Source organism: Chiloscyllium plagiosum, unplaced genomic scaffold (genome assembly GCF_037043375.1).
Source record: "Chiloscyllium plagiosum isolate Xiang-an unplaced genomic scaffold, Cpla_swu_hap1 HiC_scaffold_24, whole genome shotgun sequence".
Lineage (NCBI taxonomy): Eukaryota > Metazoa > Chordata > Chondrichthyes > Orectolobiformes > Hemiscylliidae > Chiloscyllium > Chiloscyllium plagiosum.
In genome coordinates this window covers 62,374,796-62,392,530 of record NW_028270162.1, presented here as the reverse complement: position 1 = coordinate 62,392,530, position 17,735 = coordinate 62,374,796, and the positions used below count along the sequence as shown (strand labels likewise).

The following is a 17,735-nucleotide window of genomic DNA, read 5'->3' as shown; positions in this document are numbered from 1 at the left end:
CTTGCCCATTGACCTCCTCCCCCTTCACTGTCTAAGGCTCCACATACACCTTCCAGGTGAAGTTGTGGATTTTACCTACACTTCACTCAATCTAGTCTACTGTATTAGCTACTCACAATGTTGCCTCCTCTACACTGGGGAGACAAAATGCAGACAGTTTGACTGTTTTGTGGAATGCTTGTACTCTGTCTGTAAAAATGACCCTGAACTTCTAGTTGCTGACCGCTCCACATAACAGTGTTCAAATGTCAACATTTCTGTCTTGGGATCTGCTCCAGTGAAGCCCAGGCAAGCTGGAGGAACAGTATCCTATTTTCATGTGTGAACCTTGCAGCCTCAGGACTCAAGATCAAGTTCAGTAATTTTAAAACCTGACCATTTCCTTCCATGTCTTTTAGCCACCTCACACCCCAGATCCTGTCATGACATGGGTTGCTTTCAGTTGACAAACATCCCCATTGACTCATGGGATTACACGGCTTGCAACTAACCAAAATGGGAACGGTCCATTTGGGAAAGCACTGAACTTCACTGTGATCATGCACAAACCGGAGGTGACCTCAACAAGCTGGAGAAGGCACAAATGTCCAAACAGCTCCTTTATTCAACCTGCTAAGCACTAACTTCGCTGCAGATTGTGTATAGAACTTAATGGTCACCTCAAAACCCATCAAGCAAATCATTTTCAATCCTCAGAACCTGCCTAAGATATTAACAAGGACAGGATCATTCAGCATTCCAATATTTGGTTTGAAGAATTTAAATAGTTCAAAGTCCATTAGACAGTGTTCTCATACCAATTTTCTACAGATGTGAGGCATATGAGGCAGCATCATATAAAGCAACAGGATGCATTCCACCTTTGCTGCTGAAGATTTATCTATGACATTAAGTAACGGGATAAAATCTCTAATACCAAGATTCTTGCAGGTTGCAGCATACCCTGGCATGGTCATCAACTTTGCTGCTTTGGTCATTTGGATTGCAAGGAATATTGTCACATACTAAACATAGAAAACAGGAGCATAGGCGGGCCTTTCAAGCCTGCTCCACCATTCAACATCATCATGGCTGATCATTCAACTCATATCCTGTTCCCATTTCCTCCCCATATCCTAGATGCCTTTAGCCCTAAGGCTGTATCCAACTCCTTGAAAATATCAAAGTTTAGTTTCAACTGCTTTCTGTGGCAGAGAATTCCACAGGCTCACTACTCTCTAGGTGAAGACATTTCTCATTTCAGTCCTAAATGGCTTATTCCTTAAACTGTAACTCTAATTATGGACTGCCAGTTATTGGGAACATGCTTCCTGCCTAGCACCTGTTAAAAAGGTACAGGTTTCTCTGAGATCCACCTCAGTCTTCTAAATTCCAGTAAATATAGTCTTAACTAATCCAGTCTCCCTTCATGCATCAGTCCTATCTCATCCCAACCATCGGTCTAGTAAACCTGCATTGCACTTCCTCCATAGCCTGAACATCCTTCCTTAGGTAAGGAGACCAAAACTACACATAATACTCAAGATGTGGTCCCACCAAGGGCGATATATTTGCAGCAAGGCAAACGCTCCTGTACTTAAATCCTCTTGCTATGAAGGCCAACATACTATTTGTCACCTTCACCACTTGCATGTTCACTTTCACCAACTGGTGAACAAGGACACCCAGGTCTTGTTGCAGCTCCCCCTTTCACAATCTATCACCATTCAGATAAATAATTTTCCTTCCTGTTTTTGTTACCAATGTGATAGTCTCACATTTAGCCATGTTCTAGCTTACCTGTTATGTATTTGCTCACTCATTCAACTTGTCCAAGTCACACTGGAGCATCTCTGCTTCTTCTTCACAGTCCAGTTTTGTGCTGTCTGCAAACCTGGAGACAGTACACTTCGTTTCCTCATCTAATTCATCTTGTGAATAGCTGGTGCTCAAGCACTGATACCTGCAGTACTCAGTCATTGCCTGTCACCTGGAAAATGACCCTACTTTGGCATTTGACAAAGAACTACGTAGCAGGGTGCGGAGTTAGAAGCAAGATACATATCTAAGGAGAGATGAGCTGGCCAGGAGTCAAGAGGAGGTATACTAGAATGATCCCAGGGATGAAGGGCTTGTCATATGAGGACTGGTTAGGGACTTTGGGTCTGTACTCGATGGGAGTTTAGAAGGTTCAGGGAGGATTTCATTTAAATTTTCAGAATACTGAGAGGCCTTGAGAACGTGGACATGTAGATGTTTCCACAAATTGAAGACACTAGGGCATAACGGTATGCTGTTAATTGCATACAAACGTTTTGTGACACATGCACCAGAACACACATATTCCCTGCAAGTCAGAGTTCTCCTTTGAAGCAGTACTCTGCTTCTTTATTCTTCCTGCCAAAGTGAACTGCTTCATACTTTCCCACATTATATTCCATCTATCAGAGTTTGGATTACTCATTCTAGCTTTAAAAATGAAATCAGGTTATAAAATACTAGTGTTGAACAATATTGAATTTACTATTTCACACTTCAATTAGCAGCCTCTTTCAAAGAAAACAATCTTCTATAGAAGAATAAAACTGATTTTCTCATATCTCTCTCTATTTTGTGTAAGTGACTGACATACATCTTGAGCAAGTACTTTGTTTATGATCTTGAGCTGACTGCTAGAAGCTATATGGAAAGAGATTGGTTCAAGTTGCTTTTCAATTTGACCTGCTGTATGACATAATTGGCACTTTTTCCACACAAGCTGATTAAAATCAACAACTCAGGGATGAGGAAAACGTGGCTCCACAATTTTCAGCCAGTTGAATGACTCCCTACCACACGTTTTTCTCCTGACTGTCTGACTAATGCCCCAAAATTGCACAGCACCAAATCAAAAGATTAAGTCCACTGCCTCAAGGGCAGGTTATTTCTGCAACCTTTTGGAGATGACTATTAACATAGAACTTTCTCTCCTCTTTATATACTTCAAAGTGAATTTTCAGAAAAGGATTAATCTGGATTTTTATGAGATTCATTGATTTGTGTTCAGGTTGAGTTAAAGACCTCTGTCTATTTATGTTTATATAAATATGCTACGTCCTTGTTTATGATTCTATCTTGCTTTCAGTTATTGCTCCATCGTTGACCACCACCTCTTGAAGTTCAATGAATTGAATTTATATTGAATGACAGTAGCTGCAAATTTCTTTGTCCAGTATTTCAGCAGTACCCATTTTTAAATAACCAAAGAAGTATGTTATGTCACATTACCAGCCATTTTAATGCCTTTACAGATACTACTTGAAACTGAAGAATATGAAAACAACTGGCGAATCACACTTTCTACCGGCCATCATCCACCCTCTCAGCATTCTCTTTCTCAATCACCCCCAGTCCAAACCTCACTCAGGGCCTTCTCCTGCTCAGACCAACTCTTCACATTCCTAACTTTCTGTTGATGAAATCATGCCCCAAGAAAGTCCAGCTTTCAGCCAACTCCTGCTAAAATGCACTTGCCCCCGATCTCTTGCTCAAATCCCATTCCCTTTGGGTCCACTTTCAAAACGGCAGATTTTTTTTGAAGTCGGAACTCTGTCAAATGAGAGAAATTCTCTGTACCTGATACGCTAACAGAACAACCTTGCTGGATTATGTCCATGTGAACCAAAGCTATAAGGATCATGGTAGAACTATTTTCCATTGTAATCACATTTTAACTTACCATCATCTTCTGAAAGGTAATTAGGGACAGATAACAAAGGCTGGCCGTAGCAACCTCTGCCTGGCCTCAGAAAGCCAATACTGAGTTCTCTCTTTAATCCACCAAAAATCATCACTTGCGTTTGACTTACTTTGTGACTGGAAGATGGTACACAGCACCAGGGCATCCCAAACTCAACTGTAAACCAAGCTTGGCTTTAGGCTCCAACCCCAGGGGAAAGGGAGGGAGATTACAAGCAGCCATGGTCACAGCTAAATCCCACACTCAGGAGCAGGACCTGTGAATGCTTAGGATCCTGCTACCCAACTATCCGGGATGAGGATACCTAACCTGCCAAGATATAAGCCTCAATGGCCAGAGTTTCTGTTCCGCAAATAGGCAGCATCTTCCCCAGTAGTGCAGATCCAATTGGTACCAGATGAAATTGAGCCATAGTCACCCACAGACAGTGGAAACAGGGGCAGTGACAAGAATCTAAGTGCATGCAAGGTGCAGAAATTCAGGTTTGGAGGTTGGGTGGGGAATAGGAGAAAAAGAATGGGATGAATGAGTCAGTCTAGTTGGGAAGTAAGTCATAGAGTCCTACAGCACGGAGCCAAATCCTTTGGTCGAAACTGGTCCATGCTGACCAAAATGTCCACCCATTTTAAACCCATTTCCCTGCATGTAGCCCACATCCTTCTACACCACCTCCAATCCCCGCACATGTCCAAATGACTTTTAAATGTTGTTAATGTAACCACCACAACCACTTCCGCTGGCAGCTCATTCCGTATAGGTACCAACCTCTGTGTGAAAAGGTTGCCCCTCAGGTTCCCTTTCATTCTTTTCCCCTTAACCTTAAACTGATGCCCTCTAGTCCGCGAAACCCCACCCCTGGGAAAAAGACTGATCTCATTCACTCTATCCATGCCTCTCTTGATCTCAAACACTCCTGTAAGAACTCCCCTCAGTCTTTGACACTCTAAAGAAAAAAGTCCCAGCTTGATCAAACTCTTCCTATTTCTGAGACCCTTGAGTCCAGGCAACATCCTTGTAAGTTTCTTCTGCACTCTTTCCAGTTTAATAGCATCTTTCCTATAGCAAGGTGACCAAAACTGAACACAATACTCCAAGTGCAACCTCATCAAAGTCCTATACAACTGCAATATAACTTCCCAACCTCGATACTCAATGCCTTGACTGAAGCAGGCCAGTGTGCCAAAAGCTTTCTTCGCTGCCCTGTCTACCTGTGACTCCACTTTCAGAGAACCATGCACCTGAACTCCAAGGTCCCTCTGTTCCACTATATCCCTTAAGGCCCTACCATTCACCATGAAACTCCTACCTTGATTTGAGTTTTCAAAATGTAAGACCTCAAGACTTATCTATATTAAACTCCATTTGCCATTTCTCGACTCACTTACCCAGCTGATCAAGGTCCTCCTGCAAATTCTGTTAACCTTCCTCACTGCCCACGATACCGCCTATTTTAGTGTCATCTGCAAATTTACTAATCTTGCCCTGTACATTCTCATCCAAATCATTGATATAAATAACAAACAGCAATGGGCCCAACACCGACCCCTAAGGCACTCCACTAGTCATAGGCCTCCAGTCTGACAAGCATCCTTCCACTATCACTGTTGGCTTTCTACCACCAAGCCAATTGTGTATTCAATTTGCCAGCTCCCCCGGATTCTATGCAATCTAACCTTCGAGAGCAGCTTACCATGTGGAACCTTATCAAAGGCCTTACCATCATCTCAATTACACTCACTGTCTGCCCTCATCAACCTTCAACCTTACTTGTCACTTCATCAAAGAGCTCTAACAAATTTGTAAGGCATGATCTCCAATGCACTAAGCCGTGCTGACTGTTCCTAATCAAACCCTGTCTTTCCTAACGGTGGTTCAATAAATTAAGGATGTGTGGGAGTGGTAGAGGTAGTTGGTAAGAGGTGCTGCTAAATGAATGAAAGGGTTGTTATTTCATAGAGTTTTTTATCATAAATTCCCCATAGTGTGGAAAGAGGCCATTTGGCCCAACAAGTCCACACCGACCCTCCGAAGAATAACCCACCCAGACGCATTCCCCTATCTTATTACTCTACATTGCCCCGACTAATGTACCTAACCTACACATCCCTGAATACTATGGCCAATTCACCCAACCTGCACATCTTTGGACTGTGGAGAAAACCAGAGCACCCAGAGGAAACCCAAGCAGACACAGGAAGAATGTGCAAACCCCATACAGACAGTTGCCTGAGGCTGGAATTGAACCCGAGTCCCTGGCGCTGTGAGGCAGCAATGCTAACCACTGAGCCACTGTGCCAGGCAACTACTTCTTGATTTTCATTAAAAAAGCCTCTCGCTGCATTATGCCCTTTAGGGAAGAAAATGTTCCATCCTTACCAAATGTGTGAGTGACACCAAACCTACAGTAAAGTGCAGTTGACTCTTAAATATCTTCTGGATGAATAGGTATGGGCAAAAAAATGCAGGTTTAGCTAGCAAAGCACACATCCCGAGATCACATTTTAAAAAAGGACTTAAAGGGAGCACTGGCTTCATTTCACTGAGTAAGAAAAATTCCAATGGACAGAACCACCATCTATGGTAAGGTAGTATCAAACTTTAAAAAAAAGCTTGCAATTGCACAAATACAGGTGGCAGGTCAGAAGATTGGACAGATACGAAAAAGAGCAATGAATGACAAGAATAAGGCATCTGTAGCCTGCAATATGCAGTGGTGTGTTTTCATTTGCAGGATACTGCCCGGGTCTGCAGCTAATCCTTTGAAAGAGCCAGAGGCAAAGTAGTTTAATAAGTTAGCCACAGTGACTTCAGTTGGCACTGTCAGCTAATGCAAGGGCAAGGCAAGCAGAGCGATGAGAAATGACAACTACTGTGATAAGGCGCAAATCTCAGTGATCATTTGCTTGGATAGACACACTTTCCTGTCATAATTGGTTCTCTGAAATATTCAGGTAGATCCACATTAAGTTGTAGAAATAATGCTTTCCTGTCCCTCGACTCTTTCTGCTGCCTGGTGCTCTGCTTCTCCTACACAGGAACTTGCTCTTTTTTGCTACTAGGCTGAAAATAAAAGGAACACATTCCCATTGCCAGCTGATGACTGTCTTATCCTCAGCTCTTTTAGCTTCCAGGCAACGTAGGGACACAACGACTCCCTGCACCAGCAGAATGCACAAGCTCCACTTCAGCAACGGGAGTTGGGAGAGGGCGAAACAGGGAGCAGTCGGGAAGGTAAATTTCAATATAAAATACTTACCTTGTGAATTGGCAGAGCGAAGGCTGAACATGGGTGGATGCGGGCACTTGGGACTGCTGGGTAAGTGAACTAATATATATGGGCAGTGGCTAAACCCGAAACACTACATGTGTACTGCCTCCCAACTGTCCTCCTTGTCTAACCACAAAAAAAAGATTTTGTGGAGGGTTAGTAAGTTTCTTTTAAAATCTCTTTTGGCCAGTTAGAGCACAGGGGATGGAAGTTAGGGCCGATGCATGCTCTTCTTGCAGAATGTGGGAGATAAGGGTCACCATTAGTGTCACTGCCACCACCTGCGAGAAGTGCACCCAAAAATCCAGCTCCTCACAGACCGTGTCAGGGAACTGGAAGAACTTCGGATCATTTGGGAGGCTGAGGGAGTGATAGAGAGCAGTTATAGGGAGGTAGTCAAGCCTAACTTACAGGATGAAGAGAGAGGAAAAGGGAAACAGACAGACAGTGCAGGGATCCCCTGTGGCCATTCCCCTCAATAACAAGTATACCGCTTTAGATATTGTTGGGGGGACAACCTACCAGGGGAAAGCCAAAGTGGCCAGGTTTCTACAACTGAGTGTGACTCTGTGGCTCAGAAGGGAAGGAGGGGGAAAACAGGAGAGCAATAACGAAAGGAGATTCAATGGTTAGAGGAACAGATAGGAGATTCTGTGGTCGCAAACGAGACTCCCAGATGGTACATTGTCTTCTGGGTGCCAGGGTCAGGGATGTCTTGGATCGAGTCTACAAGATTCTTAAGGGCGAGGGTGAGCAGCCAGAAGGCATAGTACACATCGGTAACAATGACATAGCTAAGAAAAGGGATGAGGACCTGAAAAGTGAATATAGGGAGTTAGGTTGGAAGCTAAAAGGCAGGCCAAGCAGAGTAGTAATCTCAGGATTACTACCAGTGCCACGGGCTAGTGAAGCTAGGAACAGAGCGAATGCAGTTGAACACGTGGCTGCAGAGCTGGTACAGGAGGGAGGGCTTCCGATATGTGGATCATTGGGATACGTTCTAGGGAAGATGGGACCTGTACAAGTAGGACAGGTTGCATCTGAACTGGATGGATACCAATATCTTGGGTGGGAGGTTTGCTAGAGCTCTTTGGGAGGGTTTAAATTAGTTTGGCAGGGGGATGGGAACTAGAACCACAGATCAGAGGGTGGGGTAGCTGGTGCAGCGTGCAGCTAGGAAGGACAGACAGTTAATTGGGCAAAGTTGCTGTCTGTGTGATGGGTTAAAGTGCGTCTATTGTAATGCAAGAAGTGTCAGGAATAAGGATTATAAACTTAGAGAGTGAATTAATACTTGGAGCTAGAATGTTGTGGTCATTATGGAGATTTGGATATCATACAGCAGGAATGGTTGTTGGATGTGCCAGGGTTTAGATATTTCAAATAGAATAGGGAGGGAGGCAAAATAGGTGGGGTGTGGAATTGCTCATCAGGGATGGTATCAGAGCTGCAGAAAGTGAGGTCATCGAGGAGGGTTTGTCTACTGAGTCAGTATGGGTAGAAGTCAAAAACAGGAAAGGAGCAGTTATTTTATTAGGAGTTTTCTACAGATCCCCCAATGGCAACAGAGGCACAGAGGAGCAGATTTTGGAAGGCAACGTATCATCTGGGAGTCTCGTTCGCAACCACAGAATCTCCTGTCTGTTATTCTAACCACTGAATCTCCTGTTACTTTCACTCTCCTGCAAAAGTAATAGGGTTGTTGTCATGGGTGACTTCCCTAATATTGATCAGAACCCCCTTAGTGTCATTGGTTTGGATGGAGCCGATTTTGTCAGAGGTGAATCCAGGAAGGATTTCTGACTCAAGATATAGATAGGCCGACTAGAGGGGAGGCCATATTGAACTTGGTGCTTGGCAATGAACCAGGTCAGGTGTCAGATGTCTTGGTGGGAAACCATTTCAGTGATAGTGATCACAACTCCCTGACCTTTATTATAGTCATGGAGCGAGATATAAGTAGATGGTATGGGAATGTATTTAATTGGGGGAGGGGGAATTACAATGCTATTAGGTAGGAACTATGGAGCATAAATGTTCTCAGGGAACTGCATGACAGAAATGTGGAGATTATTTAGGAAGCACCTGCTGCCAGTGCTGAATAGGTTTGTCCCAGAGGCAAGGATGGTTCGGCGAAGAAACCTTGGAGGTGTGGAATATCTAGTCAAGAGGAAGAAGGAAGCTTACTGAGGAGGCAAGGATCAGGCAGGACTCTCGAGGGTACACAGTAGCCAGGAGGGAACTTAAGAATGGATTTTGGAGAGCTAAAAATGGGCATGAAAAAGCCTTGGTGGGTAGGATTAAGGAAAACCCCACGACATTCTACACTTATGTGAGGAACAAGAGGATGGCCAGAGTAAGGGTAGGGGCTGATCAGGGACAGAGGAGAGAACTCTGGAGTTGAAGGAGGTAGGGGAGGTCTTTAATGAATACTTTGCTGCAATATTCACTCGTCAGAAGAATCTTGTCGTTTGTGAGGACAACGTGAAACAAGCTGATATGCTCCAATGGGTTGATGGTAAGAAGGAGGATTTGCTGGAACGTTTGAAACACATGACGATAAGTCAGTTCCCTGGGCCAGACGAGTTATACCAGAGGTTAAAGCGGGATGTGAGGGAAGAGATTGTTGCACCTATGGCAATGATCTTTGCATCCTCACTGTCCATTGCAATAGTACTAGATGACTGGAGAGTGGCAAACGTTATTCCCTAGTTCAAGAAAGGAAAAAGGGATAACCCTGAGAATTACAGACCAGTCAATCTTACGTCAGTGGTGGGCAGATTATTAGAGAAGATTCTGAAAGACAAGATTTATGAATATTTAGAAAAGCATAGTTTGATTAGAGATAGTCAGCATGGCTTTGTAAGGGGCTGCTCATGCCTCACAAGCCTTATTGAAGTCTTTCGGGATGTGACAAAACACATTGATGAGGGTAGAGCAGTGGATGTTGTGTGTATGGATTTTAGTAAGGTTCCCCATGATAGGCTCATTCAGAAAGTAAGGAGGCATGGGATACTGGGAAACTTGGCTGTCTGGATACAGAATTGGCTGGCCCAAAGAAGACAGAGAGTGGTAGCAGATGGAAAGTACGGAGCTCAGTGACCAGTGGCGTTCCGCTGGGATCTGTCTTGGGACCTCTGCTCTTTTTGATTTTTATAAATGACTTGGATGAGGAAGTGGAAAGGTGGGTTTGTAAGCTTGCAAATGACATGAAGGTTGGTGGAGTTGTGGATAGTGTGGAGGGCTGTTGTAGGTTGCAATAGGGTATCAACAGGATGCAGAGCTGGGCTGAGAAGTGGCAGATGGAGTTCAACCTGGAAAAGTATGAAGTGACTCATTTTGGAAGGTCGAATTTGAATGCAGATTACAGAGTTAAAGGCAGGATTCTTGGCAGTGTGGAGGAACACAGGGATCTTGGGTCCATGTCCATAGATAACTCCAAATTGCCACCTGAATTGATAGGGTTGTTAAGAAGGCATATGATGTGTTGGCTTTCATGAGCAGGGGAATTGAGTTTAAGAGCCGCGAGATTATGCTACAGCTCTAAAACAGGAAAGGAGCAGTTATTTTATTAGGAGTTTTCTACAGATCCCCCAATGGCAACAGAGGCACAGAGGAGCAGATTTTGGAAGGCAACGTATCATCTGGGAGTCTCGTTCGCAACCACACTTGGTTACACCACACTTGGAATATTGTATTCAGTTCTGGTCGCCTCATTATTGGAAGGATTTGGAAGCTTTAGAGAGGGTGCAGAGGAGATTTGCCAGGATGCTGCCTGTCTGGAGAGCATGTCTTATGAAGAAAGGTGGAGGGAGCTTTCTCACTGGAGCAAAGAAGGATGAGAGGTGACTTGTTAGAGGTGTATAAGATGATAAGAGGCATAGATAGAGTGGATAGCCAGAGACCTTTTCCCAGGGCAGGAGCATAATTTTAAGGTGGAGGAAGGTTTAGGGAAGGAAGTAGGTTCTTTACACAGAGTGGTGGGTGTGTGGAATGCATTGCCAGCAGTGGTAGTTGAGTCAGATACATTAGGGACGTTTAAGCGACTCTTGGATAGGCACATGGATGATAGTAAAATGAAGGGTATGTTGGTTAGTTTGATCTTAGAGTAGGATAAAAGGTTAGCACAACGTCGAGGGCTGAAGGGTCTATACTGTGCTGTACTGTTCTATGTCCTACAAACAGTTGAGCAAGGAACAGGAGGAGGCCATTCAGTCCTTCAGGTCTAACTGTAGTGTCATTTCCACATTTCCACCTTCCCAAATAACTTTTCACACCCTGGAACCAGTGCAAAACCACTGCCTACCTAAGTTGACGATATAGCCATGACTGACAGCCATAATTGTGCCAGCTCAAAGCACTGGGTATACTTCTGACCCAGTGTGCAACTCACATATACCAATTAACTCCTAATTCTCCCAACAATTCTGAACAAGCTCCTTAACAACTTCAATTGACTTAATTATAGAATTTCTGATGAAGAGTGTATGCTCGAAACGTCGACTCTCCTGCTCCTTAGATGCTGCCTGACCACTGTGCTTTTCCAGCACAACACTTTTTGACCCTGATCTCCAACATCTGCAGTCTTTACTTTCTCTGAGTTAATTCTCGAATTGGGCGGTTTGCCTGGGCCCAATATCTCCCATCTTGATGAAGCCGATCAATAGTGATGAGGAAGTAAACTAGCACACAGGTCATGAGGAATAATTTTAGCACACAACTGCTTGCCCCCTGCCTCTTCCTGGCAGAATCTAAAAGTCCTAACCCTCACCCTTAGTCCAATTAACTTATCTAGCAATACTTTATTAGTACGAATTTAAGTCCCTCATTCTTGCCAGGGCCCTGCTTTTCATTATTTCTGAAATTGTTTTGTTTCTTCTACCAAGAAGAAAACATCTCATCATTTTCTGATTCCTGATTATGATTTCTCCTGCCTCTGTGCGACCAATTGACATTCACTCACTTCTTCCAACTTACATACAAATTGAACCATTTACATTCTGTTTTACATCGCTTGCTGGTCTATTCTAATACTATCTTATCCCTTTCCTTCAATACCTGGATCCTCCATTGCAGAATGCTAAAATCCTCCTCTTAGGTTTATTATTCTTTGAAACATCACAAATGTTTTACTATAAACAATATTATAATTTTATTAAATTTAAGTATTACATTTTATTATAATAAGACAAAGAACTCCAGATGTTGAAGATCTTAAACAAACAAAAATGTAGATTGCTGGAGAAACTCAGCAGATCTGGTAGCATCGAGAAAGAAAGAGAGTTAATGTTTCAGGTTTGGCAGTTTTCAGTTCTGGAGAAGAGTCATTCCAGACAGCAGCCATACCAGACTCAAAACAAGAACTCTGTTCCTTTCTCCAGAGATGCTGCCAACCCTGTGGAGTTCCTCCAGTAATTTCTGTTCTTGTTGTGATACATCAAGCACTTTAGATGACTTTCACGCCAATGTAAAGGTCGTCTTTTTACCACCTAACACCACATCACTACTTCAGCCAATGGATCAGGGAATCATAGCCTCCTTTAAGGCTTACTATTTACTCCTGACCTTCTCACAAGTAGTCAGGACTACCCAAGTAGATGCAATGAGTTCTGGAGGAATTACAACATCTACGATGGCATCAAAAACATTACAGACTCTTGAGAGGAAGTGAAAGGAGTCTGGAACAAATTGTGCCAATTCACAGATGATTTTAAAGAGTTTATAGCTGAGGACATTGCCAAAGCCAGGCAAGCTGTGGTTGATCTTGGTAAACATCACTGAAGATGATGTCTTAGACTTGCTTGAATCCCATGCTGAAGAACTGACCAATGGGGACCTCATGGAGCTGGAGTAATAGAAAGCATTTGAGGAAGGAGGCCAGGACCTAGAAACCCCAGAACGCAAGAAGTTGTTGACGAAGGAGTTAGCTGAGGCCTTTCATCTCATTGAAACAGGGATGGCAAAGCTCAAGGAGCAAGATCCTAATGCAGAGAGGTTCACCAAAGTTTGCTGGATAGTACCGATGGTCTCAGCTGCTACAAGGCCATTTATAACGAGAAAAAGAAAAGCTCTGTTCAAGCCACCCTTGATGTTTACTTTAAGAAACTGACTTCAGAAGTAAACCCACACTCTCCAGCAGTAGAACCAGACCCTGACTCTCCAGCACCAAGGCCATCCTCTCCAACACCAGGCTCATCATCCAATTAATAAAGTCATCTTAATTATTAATTAAGGCCCCTTCCGGCATGCAAGACATCAAATGGAACAACAGTAAGTATTAACCTTTAATCATTATCGTTTCTTTTCTATCTAAACAGTTTAAGAGATGTTTCTTTAATGCTTTTTATACCTGTACACACACACATTCTCTCTCTCTCTCAATTATAAATACTGTACTGGAGTTACATTTATTATTATTACTGTATTATTATATTTAAGATGTTTTACATTAAATATGTACAGGTAGACAATCCTTTATCTGATATCCTCGGGACCAGCTGTCTTTCAGATCTTGCAATTTTTTGGATAAAGGATTAAATGACATTTTCATAGTAAAATTAAGAAAACATTACCAAAAGTAAAATTACTGGACAGCAGACGCAACTTTGATTACTACGAACACTGAGACAGCATTGATGCCTGCCAGTGCTGGGCCACACTGCTACGTCACGCCTGAGTGGCGTGGGTCAAGTGGGTGTGGAGTTAAATTAAATGTCTACACGCTTATTGAGAAAAAAAAGTTCAGGAAAAAAAACCCCGGATTTCGGAGCTTTTCGGATTTCAGGATTTTGGATAAAGGATTGTCAACTTGTACTTATACGAAGACAAATATTTGACTAATTGATGTTAGATGTGAACCACACGTAACTGTTCCAACTTACGTACAAATTCCACTTATGAACAGACTTAAAAACGGAACTCGTTTGTAACCTGGGGACTTCCTATAAATGTCTCATTCCTTGATCTAATATCATGTTTAACACCTCAGTAGCCACATTCTGGATTAGTGGTGCTGGAAGAGCACAGCAATTCAGGCAGCATCCAGAATCTGGTTTCCAGCATCTGCAGTCATTGTTTTTACCTCAGTAGCCACAGTTGGACCACGTTTCTCTTGGAAGTTTCAGGTCTCATTTTTATAAATTTATTTATTATTGCTTCATTTATTTTATTAGACTTTCCTAATCTTACAGTCAACATCTTCCCTCGTACTTTATGCAGTTTGAAATTTTGGACTTACTAAATTGTTTTCAAATTCAGTACAATATTTGATCATATTACAGTAATTCTTCTTTAGAAACCACTTTACTACTAAGCAATTAACTCTTTTACATTGCACAATACTAACTTCGAAACATCGTTTCCTGTGTGGTTCCACTACATTCTGCTGTCGAAGAATATTTTCCATATACCCTGTTATCTCGCCCTCCGTGCTATTTCCTCAAATTTCATTAGCCTAATCTATATGAAGATTAAAGTTATCTAATGTTACCATATTATCCTATGTTACATATGCTGTTACAACTGTGTAGGCACATAAAGAACTCCCAACAAGTCTTTTGTCCCTTATTTCTTATCTCCACCTAAACTAATTTACTTTTGATTTTCCAAGATTTTTCCCCTCCACGGTATTTACCCTATCCTTTATTAAAATGTATTCTCTTTCTTCCATTTCTATCTTGCCTAATTCTTCTAAAAGTTAAGTAGCTGAGAGTATTAGTTGCCAATATGTCAGTCATGCTTCTGCAACATCTACGAGATCATATCTATTAACTTTTATTTGTATTATGCTTCATCTAATTTACTGAGAGTACCTTCTACATTCAAAGATGGTGCCTTTAGCTCTCCCGTTTTTCAACTTTAATTGTGGTAACCTCTAATGCTTGACTACTCTTGTTATTCTTTCGACCTTTCCCACACTACTTTGCAACTTGGACAAAGTGAGGACTGCAGATGCTAAAGAGTCAGAGTCGAAACGTGTGGCACTGGGAGAAGCGCAACAGATTTGGCAGCATTCAAGGAGGAGGAGAGTCAATGTTTTGAGCACAAGTCCTTCATCAGGAATGCTTACCTAAAATCTACTATAGAGTCTTGACATTTCTCTTGTTGATTTTGAACCCTAACCATAATTTTTTCTTGCATCTTCTCACCATCAAACTGCACCTCTGCAACCTCATCCAAATTGATGCCAATCACCAATGAAAACCCCTGCCTCCCGCACCATTCTTTCAACCATGCTTTTAATCCTCTTATTTGTTTCTCCCTATACTAATTGTTTTATGGCTCAGTATTCAGAAGTTACTGCCATTGATGTTATATTTTTAATTTGGATTCTAACTTCTCAAGCTTTCCTAGTAGACTATCATTCCTAATTGATAGATATATGGATTACAATAACAGGCTTCCCCCTTTTCACCCCAGGTACTTCTCCAGCTAGATATTGGGCGTGTGGTTTTTTTAATGATTGGAATTAGTTGGGAACTACATACATACAAGCAGCTTTAAACCACAAGTGATTAGTCCAGACCTGGGATCCATATTGTATGATTTGCATGTCATATTGTCTCTTCATTTTACACTGTAGTACACTTATGCAAGTGTAATATTATCATTAATTGATTTGCATATTATTATAAAAAACATTTTTGTCTGTGATTCATGAGCACAGTTATTACCACTAGACGAATAGTCTTTTGTTGTAACAAGGAGGAAGAAATTGGCCAACATTCTGCACCAGTAAATGTTATATTGACACGATCCCAGTGTAAGTTCTGATCTTTATATGGTCTGAAATTTCTGACTACATAAATCTGAGATTATAGTTCTACATTCTTCCCCTTTTCAGCTTCTGCTGGATGCAATTCTTGTTCCCTTCCAACATTTCTCCTTTTCTTTACTGGGGATTGGTTAGCTCAGTTGGGTGGATGGATGGTTTGGATTGCAGACTGATGCCAATGTGTGCGTTCAATTCCTACACTGGATGAGGTCACCATGAAGGCCTTGCCTTCTCAACCTCACGACGCACTTGAGGCATGGTAACCCTCACGTTAAACTCACCACCAGTTGCCTCTCTCAAATCAGAGAGCAGCCTTGTGGTCCTCTGAGACTATGGCAACTTTACGTTTACTTCCCTTTCTCTTTGACCTCCTTTAAGTGGTTGTTCTTCATAGGTGAAGTCAAACATTCAGCTGTTCAATTACAGAGGGCAGTGCAGGCATTCTCTATCTGGTTCTTAATTGATGACCAAACATAAGAACACCCTAATCTGGGACATTAAATAGTGATCAGGAGTGGGAAACCCTGCTTGAACTTTCTTCTCCTTAGCCTGAGACACAAAGGCCAATTCTGGCAAACCTCCTGAAAACAGCTGATCAGAACCCTGTGGTTTTGAAAAGTTATGGTCCATCTCTTCACTAAACCATAGCAGGTTTGTAATGTGGAAGCGTACAGTAATATTGACAGGTGATACTTTACTCACTTGGTGACGATTGCAATCTTTACACCAAAGACTCCAGTTTGTTTTCGAGATGGCATCCGTTTCAAACTGAACTCCCGACTGGTGAATTTCATTGATAACTTCACCTCAATCTAGGGAAGAGAAAACATTACTGATCTTTGGACATATTGTAAAAAGCGATACTGCAGAATACTAAGAATACACAGGTTTATTAAACAATCTACGCTATTTACTAACTTTTGGGCATATGGAATCATCAGTCTGGTACTACAGCAAAAGAAACAGCTAGACACTATCTTTTCTTATCCATTACCTCGATTTAATTTCAGCCAATTAGAGAAAATGAAATGAGAAGCAAATCTGTCATATTAATGGTTGACTGCAGGGGTCCGAACAACAGTAACTTAGAAAATTTTACTCCTATTCCCAGAATGTTTGATCACAAAGTCTATAGAATTGGCAGGAACCTGATTTTTTGGAAAGCTAATTTCTGTTAGTGAAAATAGAAATGATACACTAGTATAAACAGAATGTTTGTCTCACTATCAAAGGAGCCTTACTCTGCAGCTATCAAATCAACACTGAGGTAATCTAGGGATGCTGAATGCTAACACTGATTATTAATTGTACTGTGCGGTGATTTGGTCCCTTAAATCAGAGGGCTACTTAATAAAAAAGAACACTTCTGTGTATTAGTTTTCAAAAGATTGGAGCTAAGGGAAAAGCTATTCTACTGAGAGTCAAGAATCATCCAACAGAGTCATGAACAGAGCTTATGTTACAACTGCTGGCAGTGGAGTGGATTGTAAGAGTGGAAAAGTAAAGTGAATAATGGAGGGAGTGTGGGGGTTTGGGGGTGGAAGACATGTTGTGAAACCCGAAGGACACTGGCATTGGCAAGGACAACCTCATTATTAATGGCATCCTTAGAGTAGTCCCAAAAACCAATTGCAAACAAGAAAACACATACAAGGGAAGGTGGAGGGAATGCTGTTCCCCTATTTATTCATGACAGATGCTCCAATATTTACAGGGTCAGGCCATTTCTAAAGTACAAGGCTATTTTACCCACTATGACCCTTTGTAATTCATTGTGTATCAATTTGTTGAGACATGTAAGATAAAAGCAAAACTTTATCAAGTAAACCCTACCAACAATTGGAAATGTGAGTCAGCCACAGGTGCTCCTCAACTGTCCCAGGAGCAGCACATTTAGTCTGCAAATGGGATTGTCATTTTGAGCAGGATGGCCACCTGACCCTGAGAATTGCCAGCTGAAACGGAGCATCATGAGC

At 42.1% G+C, this 17,735-nt stretch overlaps 1 protein-coding gene across 3 annotated transcripts in view; it reads right to left on the bottom strand.

Annotated features, from left to right (window-relative positions):
• Positions 1–17,735, bottom strand: part of LOC122562879 (breakpoint cluster region protein) — a 487,786-nt gene that overhangs the window by 59,338 nt on the left and 410,713 nt on the right. For all 3 annotated transcript variants that reach the window (XR_015761290.1, XM_043716188.2, XM_043716189.2), the window contains one exon: positions 16,462–16,571. Coding sequence is in view for 2 of the 3 variants with exons in the window: in XM_043716188.2 (XP_043572123.2) it covers positions 16,462–16,571 (110 nt within the window). In the remaining variant the exon portion in view is untranslated. The remainder of the gene's footprint in view (positions 1–16,461; positions 16,572–17,735) is intronic.